This window comes from Ochotona curzoniae, unplaced genomic scaffold (assembly GCF_017591425.1).
Source record: "Ochotona curzoniae isolate NIBS_2020 unplaced genomic scaffold, NIBS_Ocur_1.0 contig_2235, whole genome shotgun sequence".
Classification (NCBI taxonomy): Eukaryota; Metazoa; Chordata; class Mammalia; order Lagomorpha; family Ochotonidae; genus Ochotona; species Ochotona curzoniae.
In genome coordinates, this window is record NW_024465384.1 from 3,499,688 (window position 1) to 3,516,254 (window position 16,567).

At 44.2% G+C, this 16,567-nt stretch overlaps 1 protein-coding gene across 3 annotated transcripts in view; it reads left to right on the forward strand.

Moving 5' to 3' along the window:
• TMTC1 (transmembrane O-mannosyltransferase targeting cadherins 1) overlaps positions 1-16,567 on the forward strand; it is a 188,301-nt gene that overhangs the window by 9,040 nt on the left and 162,694 nt on the right. For all 3 annotated transcript variants that reach the window (XM_040972266.1, XM_040972267.1, XM_040972268.1), the window contains exon 2: positions 5,882-6,059. In XM_040972266.1, the coding sequence (XP_040828200.1) occupies positions 5,882-6,059 (178 nt within the window). The remainder of the gene's footprint in view (positions 1-5,881; positions 6,060-16,567) is intronic.

The window sequence follows — 16,567 nt, forward strand, 5'->3', positions numbered from 1 at the left end:
GTGCTTGGGGCAGGTCTTGGGGCCCCATTGTAGATCTGCCAATTTAAATTGTCTCATTGTGTGACCTGAGATTGGTGAATTCAGTCCCTACACCAGGCAATTAAGAAGCTTAGGCACTACAGGGACCCAGTGGGGCCATGGTTAGTGGGGTGTGAGTGGTAAAGTCTCCTTGGAATAATGTGGAGAAGGGAACCCAAGGACTCATTGGGACCAGAATATTGGGGTGCATTTTCTGCACATTGGCTGTGCACAGCCTCCCGTTTTCTCACTGCATTCCTGGAGAAGGCTTTGGGAATTACCTTATTGAGGGAGCCCCCAGCTATTAAATGGGACAGCCCTCTTGCCTGGGGCTAGGTCTGTGCTCCAGGGAGAGCTCCCAGCCCAGGGCCAGAAAGCAGGTGGAAGTCACCATGGTGGACAGTCAAGACCTCTAACTACCTCCATATCTGGATGTTGAGCTGTCAAGGTAGAGTAGAGTAGAGTTGGGGTGCCCCTGAACAAGAACCCTAAGAAATTCCCTAGAAAGAGTTTCTTTCACAGGTTGTGCTTCTGTGGGTGAATTCCCCCCACCCCCAAACTGAGCTACTGTTAGGAGAATAGCATCCCAAGCCATGGGATAGAAGCAAAAGGAAGCCAAGAAAAGGGGCAGCTAGCAGGCATTTTTTCCCCACCCCTTGATACCAGGGTCTGTCACCCTGGCACCATACATGGCCTTACTGAAAATATGTCATCTGACTGCTGTGAATTCCCCAGCTTGTTGACAGGAATGCAGCGGGCGTTGGGATGGAGAGGGGGCTGTTGCTGTTCATAGCTACTGAACTTGGGAAAGTTTGAAAAGCTTCAGAGATGGCTATGAGGATTATTTCAGAAAAAAAAATATATATTGTTTTTGACTGTCTGACCTGGTTTGGATGCTAAACGAAGGCTCAACCAAGTAGGATGAGAGATTGTTAGAGTTGAAAGGAAGAGATGATGTTTTTCTCCTTAACTTACAGCTTCATTTATTTAGTAAAGCTTCATTTAACATCTACTGTTAAATTATTTTCCTCCAGTACTATTAAAAGATGCTGATAACTTGAGACAAGTAGCTGAGCAGCTTTTAGAAACTGGTTGAGCACCATCTTTAAGGGACTTTGAGGGTGACATGGAACTTGTGATTTTGTTCCTAGGTGGCACATCAGGTGGCTGTTGTCACGTTTCTGCTGGGCATGTCTAGTTATGTAAGCACCCATGCTAGTTTTACACGTCTGCGTGTTTACCAGGTTAGGTGTTACTTCTTGGTTAGAAACCCACCTCATTGTGCTTGGCATCCCAAGGGTTGAAAACTGCCCAGAATCCATTTGTTGGGGCTGTGGAGTGCAGTGGTCTACACAGGAGCTTACTGCCTTCGCTGTCTTGTACTTTGCAAGCCAGGCAAAGGGGACCGCCCCCCTCTTGTAGACACGTGCTTTCTTCCATTTTTCTTAAGACAGGCAAACATTTTGATTTGTTCCCCATGTGAGATCCTAATTCATACCCAGCAAGTGTTCTCTTCTTTCAATCAGGGAAAATGGCAGGGGTGTGCAGTGGTAAATGAGTGGCTTGGGCTGGGGTAAGGGCGACCACACCAGGCAGTGGTGGAGACTGGGGCAAGTCTTGAGCACTGATCCTGTGGGAATGAATGCCCAAATGTGTCCCTGTTTCCCAGGAGGCTCAGAGTGACCAGGGCTTCTAGTATTCCATGAGAAGCTGGGCATTTCTACGGGAAAACACCTACATTTAAAATGTGGATGAGTTTTTTTTTTTAAAGATTTATTTGTATTATTTTTTCATTGGAAAGGCGGATATACAGAGAGGAGAGACAGAGAGGAAGATCTTCCGTCCGATGATTCACTCCCCAAGTGAGCCGCAACGGGCCACCGATGCTATGCCGATCTGAAGCCAGGAGCCTCTTCCGGGTCTCCCACGCAGGTGCAGGTTCCCAAAGCTTTGGGCCATCCTCGACTGCTTTCCCAGGCCACAGGCAGGGAGCTGGAAGGGAAGCGGGGCTGCCGGGATTAGAACCGGCGCCCATATGGGATCCCGGGCGTGCAAGGCGAGGACCTTTAACCACTTGCGCCACCGCGCCGGGCCCAAAATGTGGATGAGTTGTGAAGGAACAATTGTGTAAAGGGGAAACAAAATAGTTTGATACTTACACCTGATTGTTGATATTGGATTTAATATTTAAATGCTTAAAAATTTTATTTGAAAGGCAGAATTGCAGGGAGGGGAGAGAAGGAAGAGTGAGACATCTACCGGCTTGCTCCTCAAATGGCTGCAGCAGGCAGAAGACACCAGGAAAGTGAAACTTTATCTGGCTGCTTCTTTATGGGAAAGGGGAGCGAAGCACTTGCGCATCCACTTCTTTCCAAGATGCGTTAGCAGGAAGCTGGGTGGAAAGTGGAGCAACAGGGGCTCTAACAGCACTCATGGGATGCTGGCTTTTTGGGGCAAGGGTTATTCCACTTCCCCTTAGTGCCAGATCCCTACACTTAGCTACTACTCAGGGTGACGTCTTTTCTCTCTCCCAGCCCATTCCCTTCCTGTCCTTCATCATGTAAGGCATCCCTCACACCCTCTCCTCCATTAAATCAGCACGCTCCCCCTTTCTGTCTCCCCAGATTGTCTCCCAGCCTCCCGAGACCCGGTGTCTGTGTTCAGCAGGATATACACTACCATTTCATTGCCTTTCCCTTCTAGCTCACTTGTCTGTAGTTCAGGGAATTCCCTCTCTATATTTGTAGACATTTGGAAAATTCTCCCAAGTGCAGATCCTGGGTGATGTCCTGAAGTTCAGACTCATCGGGGCCCTGTGTCTGGGCAAGAGCTTTGATACCAATTGCTTTTTTACTCTTGAGAGTCCTCATTCTGTGCCCTATTTTTATTTTTGGAGGATCTAATTGGTTTCACTTAGAGCCCCTGCGTTCCATCCTAATCAGTTTCCAGGAATAGAAGTTACATGGACCACGCCTGCACACTTTCAGATATGCTGCCTGGGGACCACAAAGGAGATTCGTACCTCCCGTTTTTGGACAGGAAAAGGAATGTTATACTAAGTGCCACACAAAAGCTCACTAAAACAGTGTTAACATATGCCTTAATGATGCTTTCTTATTTTTCAATAAGATTCTTTGGAAAAGTACGTCGTTTGTCCCTGTTGTGAAATACTGTTGTAGTTGTGACTTAAATGTATGATCAAAGGTTTAGTATTTTCAGGTATTTCAAGTATTGGCTTAGGAGAGGGATTCAGAAAGTTTCAGGAAAAACTAGATTTTGAGATAGGCTTATTTTACTGCAATAGTATTTCCAAATCCATACCTAGGTATTTCATGCAGTACATTCTAAACTTTTTTTTTTAAAGATTTATTTTTATTATTTTTTTCATTGGAAAGGCGGATATACAGAGAGGAGAGACAGAGAGGAAGATCCTCCGTCCGATGACTCACTCCCCAAGTGAGCGCAACGGGCCGATACTATGCCGATCCGAAGCCAGGAGCCTCCTCCGGGTCTCCCACGCGGGTGCAGGTTCCCAAAGCCTTGGGCCGTCCTCGACTGCTTTCCCGGGCCACAGGCAGGGAGCTGGAAGGGAAGTGGGGCTGCCGGGATTAGAACCGGTGCCCATATGGGATCCCAGGCGTGCAAGGCGAGGACCTTTAACCACTTGTGCCACCGCGCTGGGCTCCATTCTAAACTTTTTGAAGACCTCTGGAACTAGATGTCTTGTTTTTATCTTCATTGCCATTTTTATAATGGGACTGTGCAGTGCTTCTTGTCGTATGTGACTGTGTTTGTGGATGTAGTCCTTGGTCGTGTGTCTGGTTAGTGCCTTAACACTAAATTCCCAGAGGTAGACTGCTGTCTATGGAGTAAAGAGGTGAAAGCTTTAGCTGCCTCTTCCTGATCCCCAGGCCTTCCACCCTGGACACTCCCCAGCTGCCTATGAGTTTGACTGCTTTTTCTCATCATCACTTCTGGCCTTGAGTGAGTGTTACAGGAATGGTTTGTTCATCTGGGAAGCTCAGCCTGATGATTTGGAAAAATGATGTGAAATTGACCTTAGGGGGCTGGGCTTTTTTTCTGGAAGCTCATGCGCATTCTTTGAGGATTGGGGCTTGGCTTTACTCTCTCACAGCTTCCAGCTTAGGGAATCTGCCTCCATGTGTGGGGCCTCCTGCCCTGGCATGGGCTGGGCTTGGACCTGCTGGCTCCCTGGCTTCCCCCTCACCTCCTGTTCCTCTGGAAGGTGTTGTCTCCCATTTGGCTGCCACAGAAGGGCACTGTGGTGGCGTGCCAGGCTCATGCATCTCCCAACACACAGCTGGGATGCATCTCACATTGGAGCCCTTTGCAGTTGGATCCCATCCAGTGATTCTTTTCTCCAGGCTTTTGTTTCTGGTCCCTAATTATTTCAGCAGGAGAGAAAATGGAGTTGATTAGTAATGATGACATTGGGATTCATGTGTCCAAATAGAGCTTGAGATGTTTAAAATTCTGTAGGTTAAATCTGTGCACACATTAAGCAAAGTATCTTGAAGATGTGTATGTTGAGTATGTTGTCGTGGTAGCAGACTTTAGTTGTTTCTGCAAGGGAGGCAGATCAGAGACCCCAGGCTAATGCCTTGGAACGATGTTTTGGTCAGGCTAGAGCTGGGCCACTCCTGGCAGTGCCACTCAGGGTGTACATAGGATGCTCCACCCTAAGACTGCCTCACCCTGTTCAAACAGATTTTTTTTTTTTTGTGACAGCAGAAGCTTATTTGGAAATGTGATGTCCCACTAGTATATTTAAGGGAACCCCCAATGTCTCTTTGTTGTGCATTTCTGTCTTCATTAAGTGATTTTTAAGACATTGAGCAGTTTATTTTTCTTCCCTTTGTGATTCTTTTTTCGCTTTTTATTTTTCCATTTTGTCATGATCTTGGCAATCTGCATCTGAAATCTGTGGAAATTCCTATTGCAGAAGATATACTATGACTTAAGACATGCTGCACTTCTAACTTTTTATCTCAGCTGCAGCTGCCCATGCCATGTAATGACCAAGATTCCCTCTGGGCCCGTGATTGCATGGGGCCTCCTGATATATAATATGGCTGGCTCCATGGGTGAAAAGACAGATGTTGTTCTTGCAACAGTTGCCCGCCTGTGAGTGTAATTACAACCCCATAGCTTGTGTCCCTTTCCAGTGTATGTGGTCATGACCAATGGTCTGAAGTCTTCTTGTTTAGGAAGGTGCCAGCCCTGAAAGCAAGACTTTTGGGGCTGTTGGCTTTAGCCTTGGAGTGAAGGTAAAACAGGTTTAACATCTGTTTGTCTGCCTTCTCAGAGATCACATTTCCTGAACTACTTTTATATTATATATGTATTGATTTCTGTAGACTATTTGGGACAGAAGCAAGTGCTACATACTTGAATCTAGCCAAGAACCAGATACTGGAAATCATTTACTAGTGATTAATTGGGGAAGGGCATTTGACACAGTATTGAAGGTGCTCCCTGGGATGCCTATGCTGTATTGGAGCACCTGCTTTGAGTTCAGCCTTGTCTACATCCAGTTCAGCTTCCTGCCATTGCATATCCTGGCAGGAAGAAGATCATGGCTCAAGTGTTTGAGTCTCTACCACCTTTGTGATGCATCCTGATGGAGTTCCAGACTCCTGGCTTAAGCCTGGCCCAGTCCTGGGTACTCTGGGTGATCAGGAAGTGAATGACTAAGTGGAAGATTTCTACCTTTTTCTGTGTTTAAAATCAAAGAAAAATAATGTAAAATGAAAGAGAATCCATTGTTCATGCTAACAGGTGACCCATTATTATTATTATTTTTAAAGTGATGAGTTGCATCTCATTTTTGTTCTTTCTACAGACTGAACATCCTTCTGACTGGCATGAACCCCTTCTACTTCCATGCAGTCAATGTGATTCTGCATTGCCTTGTGACTGTCGTGCTGATGTACACCTGTGATAAGACCGTCTTCAAGAGCCGGGGACTGGCTTTTGTCACGGCGCTGCTCTTTGCCGTCCATCCTGTTCACACCGAGGCGGTGAGTGCCATTGGAACTCAATGAAACAATGAACCAAAAAACACATCGATATCTCTGCTAAACTCATCATTTTTCTCCTTTCAAAACTCTTACAAATTCAAAGCTCTACTCTAGTGTTTATTTAGAAATCATTCTACATGGCAGCTTTTCTTCTTGAATGTTCAGATTGGCTTCATTGTACTTCCAGGATTTAACTGCTGTTCCAAATAATCGCTGCTGTTATTACAGGTGGCCTTGAACGTGCAGTTTTTTATTTGCACAAAATTTAAGTCCTAATGGGTTTTAACCATTAAGGGACATTTTGAGATACTTGTCATACCAACTCCTTTCGCCTGCTTCACATTTTATGTATTTTTTAAACTCAAATTCTCTTTTTTATTATCATTATCATTTTATGATAGAGTTCCATAGGCCCTGGGATTTCCCCTACCTTTTCCCATAATTCCTCTCCCCCTACCTACACTGAGTTCTCCCATACCATTGCAACATAGTTCCTTATAGACAGTCATAAGTCCATCATCGAGAGTATGGACAATGGCAGGGAGTCCAGCATCCCATTGTCGAGACACATCCAACAGTTTCACTGGAAGTCCATCCTTGATCCGGAAGTAGAGATGCACACCGCACCGTATCTTCACATCTGGACATGTCAGAATCCACTACTTAGTCATTATACATCCCCCCAAGTGAAAAGCCACAAAACAGAATCAATAACAGGAAGAAAAAATAGAAACTTACGTCACCATGAAGTTAAATAACATGCTACTGAATGACTGATGTGTCGCTGAAGAAATGAAAAAGGAAATCAAAAACATTCTTGAAGAAAATTATGCTACTGCATGATCTGAGTCATTAAAGAGTTTCATGAGAAAAAAATAATGTTTTGAAGACATGAAGCTAAAAACATTAAAATCCATGAGATACACGTTTTATATTTTAATTTTCTCCACTTGATAATTATCATGCTGCTGATGCAGAGCTCTAACTGCTGGAGGACTGCTGTAAGAAGCTGGAGTGTAATTCCTGTAATAGCAAGGGCACAGGCAGTCTTGAAAGGCTGCGAACTGTGTTTAAGTTCAGTAATGCAAAGTGTAGTTGACCTGCGGATAATGGAGAATTTATTGGAAAGTATTGCTAGTTTGAACCTATGATCCTATACTCATGTAATGAATGCGATGGTATTATGAAATAGTTTTGTTGCATAGCTAATTGATTTGTACTAACCGGGGGTATTTGAACACTGTCCAAGTGAGGTTTGGATACCAGTTTGTAGAGTCCTAGGGATAGGTGTTGTAGGTAGCAATTGGAAAGCCTATATCCCGCCTTGGAGTTCTGGATGTGAAATCCAGCTCCTCTGCCACTTCCTGGCCCTTGGGAGACAGCAGGCGATGGCTGCCTACTTGGGCCACTTGGCTGGATTGGGTTCCAGGATCCTAGCATCAGCCAGGTCTAGCTGCGTCTGTTGAAGCATTCAGAATGGACCAGGGGATGGCAGATCTCATCTGTTGGTTTTCTGTCTCTGGCTCTCTGTTTTTCAAATATGTTAAATCAGTCAGTCTAGTCTGGAGCCTCAGCTCGCCTCTGAACATTTTGCTGAATTTGATCTGCCTGAGCACATCACATTTATACCTCAGAATCTTACTCTGCCCCAGGCATGTAGACTCCCTGAGGCACTTCGAAAGGAGTGCTTTGATTTATTGGGATTCAAACCATGCCCTGTTTTCTGGATAATTCTATGAAGGATATGGCCTGGTGTTAGAAGGAAGAAGGAATGTTCTAGATTCAGAAGCAAATAGTTGTTACATAGATGCATAACCATATGTTCATTTTGATGCACTACTTTCTTGATGATGATAAGTCGTTTTGCCTTTTGGGTTATATGGTGCACTTTGTACAAACAGGATCTGTAAGCTCCAGGTTTTGGCAAAAGTAGGTTTAGATTAAATGATAAAGATTGGATCAGGGTGGTCATCTGGTGTGGTGGCTGGGAAGCCCCCTCATCACTCTAAGGAGTGCTGGAGGCAGCAGGGGATAGCCCCAGTACTGAGGTCTGTCTACCCGTACGGACGTGGATTGAGCTTCTCTGCTGACTTCATTCTCACCCGGCCCTGGTGGGATTTAGGGGAATGAACCAGCAGATGGGAGATCTTCATTTGTTTCTCTGCCTTCCAAATAAATAATTTAAAAAAGGAAAAAAAAAACTTGATAAAGGTAATTTCACCATGCCATTCTTTTTTTTAAAAGGATTTATTTTTTATTTGGAAAGGCAGATTTACTGAGAGAAGGAGAGACAGAGAGAAAAACCTTCCATCTGCTGGTTCACTCCAGGTGGCTGCAATGGCTGGGCGGAGCCAATCCAAAGCCAGGAGCCAGGAGCTTCTTTGAGGTCTCTCATGTGTGTACAGGGTCCCAAGAGTTTGGACCATTCTGTATTGCTTTCCTAGGCCCCAAGCAGGGAACTGGATAGGAAGTGGAGCAGCCAGAATATGAACGGGTACTCATGTAGGATCCTGGCACTTGCAAGGTGAGGATTTAGCCTCATTAGGCTATCACACCAGGGCCTCCCATACCATTCTTTTTAGTTTTCATTTGAAAGTCACATAGAGAGAGAGAGAGAAAAGGGGGAGGGGGGGGGAAAGAGAGAGAGAAAGGGAGAGAGAGAGAATTAGAAAGAAAAGAAGGAACTGCATCCAGGTCTCCCATGTAGGAGGCACACACCCAAGTACGTGAGCTGTCATTTGCTGCCTTCCTATGTACATGAGCAAAGGGACTGGATGGGAAGTGGAGCAGCCAGGACTCATACTGGTGCTGCCACACACAGTGCTGGCATCCTGAGCTGTGCGGGGAGGCTTGTCCTGCTGTGCCACAGTGCCTTTCTTTCTGTGTGGGGGAGGCTGAGCAGAGGAGCTGCAAGTGGAGGAGCATGAAGAGCAAGTCGCTGCGCTTTGCTGGAAGCTGGTAGAGCTTTCTGCCATACTTACCTAACTGTGTGAAAGTCAATGACAGGCAACTGGAATGATGGCTGAATTCAAAGTTTTTGCTTTTGACCAAATTAAAGAAGGCCCTCATTGGGTGATCAGCTAATAGATAGTTAAAAATCATGTCAGATGACATAGCCATGCGATAATTGATAATAGTTTTAGAATTAAATAAATCCTTTTTAGAACCTGATTCTGTTCTTATTTATGTAGAATGTCTGTAAATAAAAACTAGGCAAGAAAAGGCAAACTTTAGACTGCTATGATTGAACTTAGTGAAAATAAAAATAAGCCTGCTGTACCCATATTAACTAGAGTTAATATTCTGTGTTTAGTAATTATGATTTTTCTGCTTTGTAGTATATATCTCATACTTATGAATGGGTAATAATTAGAATACCAGTGCCAAATTTAAAATTTAATGCTTCAGATTCTTACAGTTATAGGACATTTTTAAAATTAATTTACTTGGAATGATAAAGTATTTTAAGCCTAAGTGTGTAAAATGTTAAGAAAAAGTGGTTGGCGTTGTGGCACCGTGCGCTAAGCCACTGCTTGGGAGGTTAAACCACGTCACACATTGTAGTGCTGTCTTGGCCTTGGCTCCTTGGGTTCTGACCCAGCTTCCTACTGATGGGCCTGGGAAGGCGGATCAAGGACTTAGCCCCAGCTTCCCACGTGGAAGCCCCGATTGACATTCCAGACTCCTGGCTTTGCCCTGGACCAGCTTTGGTTATTGCAACCACTTGGGACCATGTAGGGTGGATCGTCAATCAGAAAATGGAACATGTTTGCCTCTCTCTGAAACTCTGTCTTGCAGGTATTTAAATAAATAACAAGGAAACCTTTCAGCAGAAATCCGGAGGGAGAAATAAAAGGGAAACAAGGAGTTCAGAGACAAAGGGTGTGCAGTATCTGGTTTATTTAAGGACAGGTCTGTTTGTGTACGTGGAATGTGAGCTGTAGCATTCAGACACCCTTTGTATTCAAATAGCAACGTTGGAGTCTATTTAAAAAATCTAGTATGTACAACATATGGGAAGTTCTATCCTTTTAATGATAATCCCCAGTGCCTATAAAATTGTATCACATAATACAATGTTAATAACAATAAAAAAAAAGGTAACAATCAAGGAAACAAATGACCCAGAAGAAAAAAAAATATATGAATGCAAAATTTTAGATATAAGCTTAAGAGGGTTATAAAATGGATGTTTAGAGTAGCCTAGTGGCTAAAGTTCTTGCCTTGCATGTGCTGGCATGCCATGAGGGTGCCAGTGTGTATCCCAGCTTCCCCGCTTCCCACCCAGCTCCCTGCTTGTGACTTGGGAAAGCCATTTTGGATGACCCAAGGGCTTGGGACCTTGCACCTATGTGGCAGATCTGGAAGAGACTCCAGCCGTTGTGGCCGCTTTGTGGGAAATGTCTTTCCTCTTCTCTGTGTATCTCACTTTCCAAGAAAAGCAATTTTTAAAAAAGATGCATGTTTTGTATATATATTTTGATTTTGGTTGTTTTATTATGCAATGTTCCCATGTACTTTTAAAGTACCCTCATACATTTCTGACAAAGAAGTTTTTAAATATACTTGAAAGTCTGTGCTTAGATTGCTGTGGCGGCAGTTATCCCAGGAAAGCAACAAGTAACTGGGCAACAATGATTTAATTCCACAGCTGCAGAGGTGGAGAACATAAAACATGGGCCTTCTGGGTCAATGCGATTGTGGACTGTGGGAGTTTAGGTTGGATGTTAAGAAGAGAGGAAAATCTTGTCAGGAAAAAAAAATGACTTTTGAAAGGGAATATCAGAGGACCTTAGTGCTAATTGAAAAAACAAACAAACAAACAAACAAACATAGTAACACAATTAAAGGGGCCACGGCGTGTGAGGGTTGGACATTGACTGACGGGAGGACGGTAGGGAAGATGGTTAGCTTTGTGAGCAGATGAGTCAAGCATAAAAAGGAGACAAAGAAACTTGCCCTACAGAGGCGGTTCACACCTACAGAGCACAGTCCAAAGAAATAAACTTGCTTTGTACATTTCAGGTCAGATCCTGAAGAGGAGGACAGAGTTGTAGAAGGAACATGGTACATAAACTACAGGGTGATGGCTGTTTTCAGAGATGGAGATGGGAGGTACCAGGAAAGACCTCATCTTTGCTAACAAGAGCGAAAGTGGGACCGTAGTAGCTCAGCAAGGATGAACAATTGAATTTTTTTCTTGGGGGGGTTGGGATTTAATTTAAACACAATGAGAAGATATGAGTGAATAACTGCATGATGGATTACGTGATCATTAAGTAGTTAATCAGGACTTGATCCAGGAAGTTTTCAGTGGCCAGCAGATATGGGGATGCCTGGGAGGAATCCCAGGTACAGCTGACAAAACTACTAGCAAAGCCAGAGGATGTGTGTACAGGTAGACACAAAACAAGAACTTTTGCAGACAGGTTTTATTTTTCTTCAATTTAGGTAGAAAAAGATAGACTCGTTCATTGATGCAATAATTCAGCAAATATTTGTGGGACTATAAGACCATGACCGTAATAGAGTTGGTCATTGCCAAGGTCAATCCAAGAACTAGAGCAGCCCCAGATATTTGTCATGGAGGCCCTTGAGAGTCTTCGAAGTGTTGCTTCGTCATGTATTTCTAGGGGGAAATGCTGTGTTCTTCTGTGTCCTGCGTCATGAGAAAAATTAGTCAAGAATCTGGAAAGATGGTAAGAGTTTATTCTAATTCTCCCCTGGGGATGAAAATGAAGTCATCAGAGCTGATCGGGTTTGAAGGAACGCGTTTACGCCAAGCTGAGAGCTGGGGCCGAGACACATGGAGTTGAAGATCAAAGCTGACTTTTTCCAGAACTGGAACAGGAGGAAGCCGGGGAAGATTGGTCACGATCTCATGAGTCCTTCTGGCTGGTTGCTGTGCAACTCATTCTTATGGAAAAAATGAATGCCAGTGACTGTGCAAATCCTAGTTAAAAAAAAAAAGTTTTGAGAGCAAATTAGGGCCTGGTTGGCAATGAGGACTCTGGTACTTTGCTAGGAAGTCTGTTACCCTAGGAAGCTGATATCTGAGAAGCCCCCCCAAATGGACACTTCTTGAGCCTGGATGTGGTACTGCAAGTGGAAACTGCACCTGGGGCGTTTGCTGTGATGGACTGCAGCCAACGCACATGCTCACTAAAAATACCATGTAGAATTGTCTTTATCTTGTGTGCAAGTGTCAGCAAGCAGGGAGGAGTGGAGTGTTCAGGCCTGATTCCCATCCCCGAGATCTCTTATTATATCTGTGCAATCATTCTGAAACACTTGCCGTCCTGAGCATCTTAGAGGAGGACTGCTCAGGCTGCATTTGAGTCCCATCCAATGAACAGCACCTTTTTTTTTTTCTCCCCAGCATTTGAGTATGTGTTGCAGGCTACAGTTCCCTGGTTAATAGCAGCCCTGCCTCCAGAATGGGAATCTGTAACCAGAGGCTGAAGGACTCGTCTTTGCATGTAGGTCTACATCATGACTGACCACTTGCCTTGGTGCTTTCCAGCACCTTCCACATCAGCCTGTCTAATCCTAGAGTCAGATCCACCTGACTTTGATGGAACACTCTCCCTTTGCTTCCCTGTCTCTCCCTTCCAGAAATCACGTCTCTATTTCTCTGCCCTGCTTTTGACTTCTGCCTGGAGCACATCGTGTTTCCTTCCCAACCTGGCCCCCACGTTTTCGGAAAACCTCGTTTGTCCCTTCCTTCTCACATTCCTGGGGCGGCCATTCCATGAAGTCCTTGCAGTTCCCGCTTGCTCTCGCAATGACTTCTCCCCTTGTGATGCACGTGGCTGCCTTGCAGCGGGTATAAGCTCCCTCCTTCCTCCCATGCAGCTGGTGAAGTCCTCGAGGCTGATTTAATCCCTCCAGCTGGCACAGGAGGTAGTGCATGGAAAATGCTTAGTAACTGGAAGAAAACACGGAGTTACCAAACACGATGATGTCGATAGCATCTCAGTGCATCGGGTAGGAGGAGGGGATGTCCAAAATACACTCACCAAAGTGTCTTGATATTTGCAGTCTAACCCATTGTCCCAAGTCCCTAGCCCAGCAGGGATGTTCTATGTATGCTCAGACATTTGACGAGGCAATGGGGCATGGAGGTGTTAGAACTAGAATATTGACACCTTCCCTGGGCTTCTGCTGCAGGGGGCACTGCGTTCTTCAGATCTGGCACATCCATCTGGCATCTTGTGCTGTTGCTGCTGCTGCTTCCAACTTGGCTGCGCTGAGTGAAGCAGTCACTGCATTAGTTAAGTTCACCCGGCTTGGGATCGCCTCGTTTCCCACTTGCTGCAGCCAATGGCAGCTTGCAAGTCTTGCCCTTGGTCAGGTCAGTTGGGCTGAGATGAATGCCTCCTCAGTCCTGGAGGCTTGACATTGTCCCTGGACTCTGTTGGGGGTGAACTTGGCTCTGTGTTTAAGCTTCAGGAGACCTTGCAGGTGGTACTGAGTTAGTAGTGCTGGAGGAGCCAGTGGTGTGATCTGAGCAGGTTGGGGCTCTCTGTCTGACTTTTGCACCTTTGCTTCTTTATAGGCTGTGATCTGAGTGGGGCCTCACACCCCACTCATGAGTCATGCAGGCTTCCTGGTGTCCCTCGGCTCCTTACACATGCATGAGTCAATGAGCTGTGCACCACACAGGCAAAGTAGGTGAGAGCTGCCAGCCCCATGTGGCCTGAGCAGTCTTTAGTCCCTGTCTGAGTTTGCCTGATATAGACTGGGCTAGAATTGTCCTCAGTATGTAACTTGCTGTCAGCACATTTACTTGCATATAGCTGGATTACTTTCCTTTTAGATTTTAAGATAATGCATATTCTAAATTGCTTAATCCAGTTGAAGACAGGATGCATGTAAACTTACAAAGGACAAAAATAATGCACTTGATCGTTCAAGAAAAACCTGTGTCCAGGCTGACACTCAACACTGCTTTCCTCTCAAAGGAGCAGGGGAGAGAAGAGTCCATTGATTAGGCAGGGCTGTGTGCCTGTCATCTCTGCATTGTGTGCGGCCGGGCATGGCACTTGTCCTCTGGGTGTGGCAAAGCAGCATCTCAAAAAGAAGTCTCAGACAGTCTCGGGTGTCTGTGTGCCTGCCCTGCTGCTCTGTCTCGAGTGTCTGTCTCTGGCTGTCACCTGCCGTCACATCTTGCGTTCCTCTGTGGGCCTGTGGGGTGGTGCAGCTCCGGGATAGTTCACTGGTCCTCAGGGACTGCTGGTGTTTGCTGTCCAATTCCTGTGAGCTGCCCATCATCACCCAGTTCTAGGAGACACGTACCTGGAAGCATCTTTCTAAACTTCACCCCAATTTGCTCTTATCAGTTTGTTTCTGGGGCTTTCAAAAATTCTAAGAAATGACCTTAGGTAGCAAGATGATACAAACATTTATGAAGTGTCCCTTGTCTCTTTCCCTGGCTCTCTTTTCAGTCTTCTGAAGACACGCTGCTTGGAAACGCTTTAAAATATTAACAAGAGGAGAGGCTGACTGCTTAGTCTTTGTTCAGACGCATTCATTTTTCACAGTTTGCCACATTTGTTTGCTCGTCCTTTCTCCCTCCGCATGTTATATAAACTGATCTATTTTCTGAGTATTTGAGAGTGGTTTTCCTAATTTGAGTTCTTTCACACAATAATAATTCAGTTGTTTGCATTCTATGACAGTATTCATTGTAATTTTTCTCTGAGTTTCTATACATAGGGATAAGTTACCCGTCTTCACTCTTTTTCTATAATTTATACATCTTAATATTTTTTAGACTGTGTTGCAAAGTATGTAACATAAAACGTTAGTCATATACTTGTTACATTACGTAAGATATATAGTTGATGTGTTATGTTTTTCACAAGTATTTTTTTATTATTTAATTTTATGACATAGTTGAATAGGCACTGGGGTCTACAAGTATATTTTCTATTTATAGGTATAGCCTATCAAATATGTAAGGATTTACAAAGGTACAAACTATATAAAGATTTAAATCAAATTATTAGCATATATCACATAGTGTATTAGTACTATAAAACAAAAATATAACTTGTGCATGTGTGCAGTATATTAACTTATATTCTTTAATATGGCTTATAATAAATTGCAGTGAGTTGTAATGTTAGGAATCTGATTTAACATAAATAAGAATGAAAACCTTCCAATGTAAAGTTGTAAAATATTACTGATGTAAATTTTTGGTATCGTGAATAATCTGTTGTATATCTTTATGTATTTTTTTGTAGATATTTCTTATCTGGACTTGTCATTTTTATTCTGATGATGTAGCCGGATCTGAATCCCTGGCTAGAATGCTATAAAAGGGATGCATGCTTTTCAGTGATGGGATTTTCATTTTAATCCCTCAGAGTACAGTGCGTTTTCTCCATTGTGTAATTATTCCTGTACATTTCTCTAACGATGAAGTCATTTCTGAAGACAGCGTTTGAAGCCACGCACACACTTTTGCCTCAAAACTCTCTTGTGCCATAACTTTGGCTTCCGTTATAATTTTTAATATTTGCCACTTGATCTGATCTTCTAGAAGCCTGGTGATTTTCAGCACCACCCTATTCACCCCATCTACTCATGTAATCCTCAGATACCCTCAACATGTATGAGTGAGGTCGGAAGACACCAGAACTCCATCGGGGCTCCCTTTCTGGGCCGCAGGGTATCATCTTCTGCTGCCTCCGGGGTGGACCCTGCAGGGAGCTGCACTGGGAAGTGGAGCTGGGACTCAGTGCTGTTGTGAGCACCCTAATAGGAAGTGTGGGTGTCCCAACTGTGCCAAATGCCTGCCCCTTTTCAACTGCATCTTTTGTGAAGCGAGGTTTTCCTTTCTCTCGGATGATTGGGCAGCGTTGGACTTAGGGCACTATCCAACCATCTTGTCATTCCTCTGTGAATTTACTTACAGGCTGAACTCATGGATTTCTGGTTTTTCCCACTGAATGGATGAAGATAATCTATGATTTTTATTTATTGGGATATCCAGATTGTTTTAGATTTGGTCTGGGGGAGGTGCTTGACATTGACTTCTGACTTTCCCACTGTTATTTTCTAAGCACCTTCTTTCTTGCTGATGCGATAACAGAGTGTAGCCTCCTCTTGGATCTTCCCAGCTGAGCCCTGCAATTCTAGAAATTTCTCTCTCTCTCTCTCAAACACACACATGTTGACTACAGTGCTACATCCTAAGACATCCATTGGATGTCTTCCAATGTGTCTTCCAATGCTTCAGCTAAGAAAAGCACAGTGCACGCGTCTGCACAAGTACACACGTAGGTATAGCTGGGTATTGTCCATGAGTGCAGACCCACTTCCTTTCTCAGTTGTGCTGATTCCTTAAAACAAACACATGAATGAACGAAAACCAAAGCATTTATTTCCCAGCTTTTCTAGAATTTTATTAATACTCTTTTTCCCATTAGCACTCTGATGCCCATAAACTAGCATAATGGCTGACATTCAGTTATTTTTACAAAATGCTTTTTGAAAAC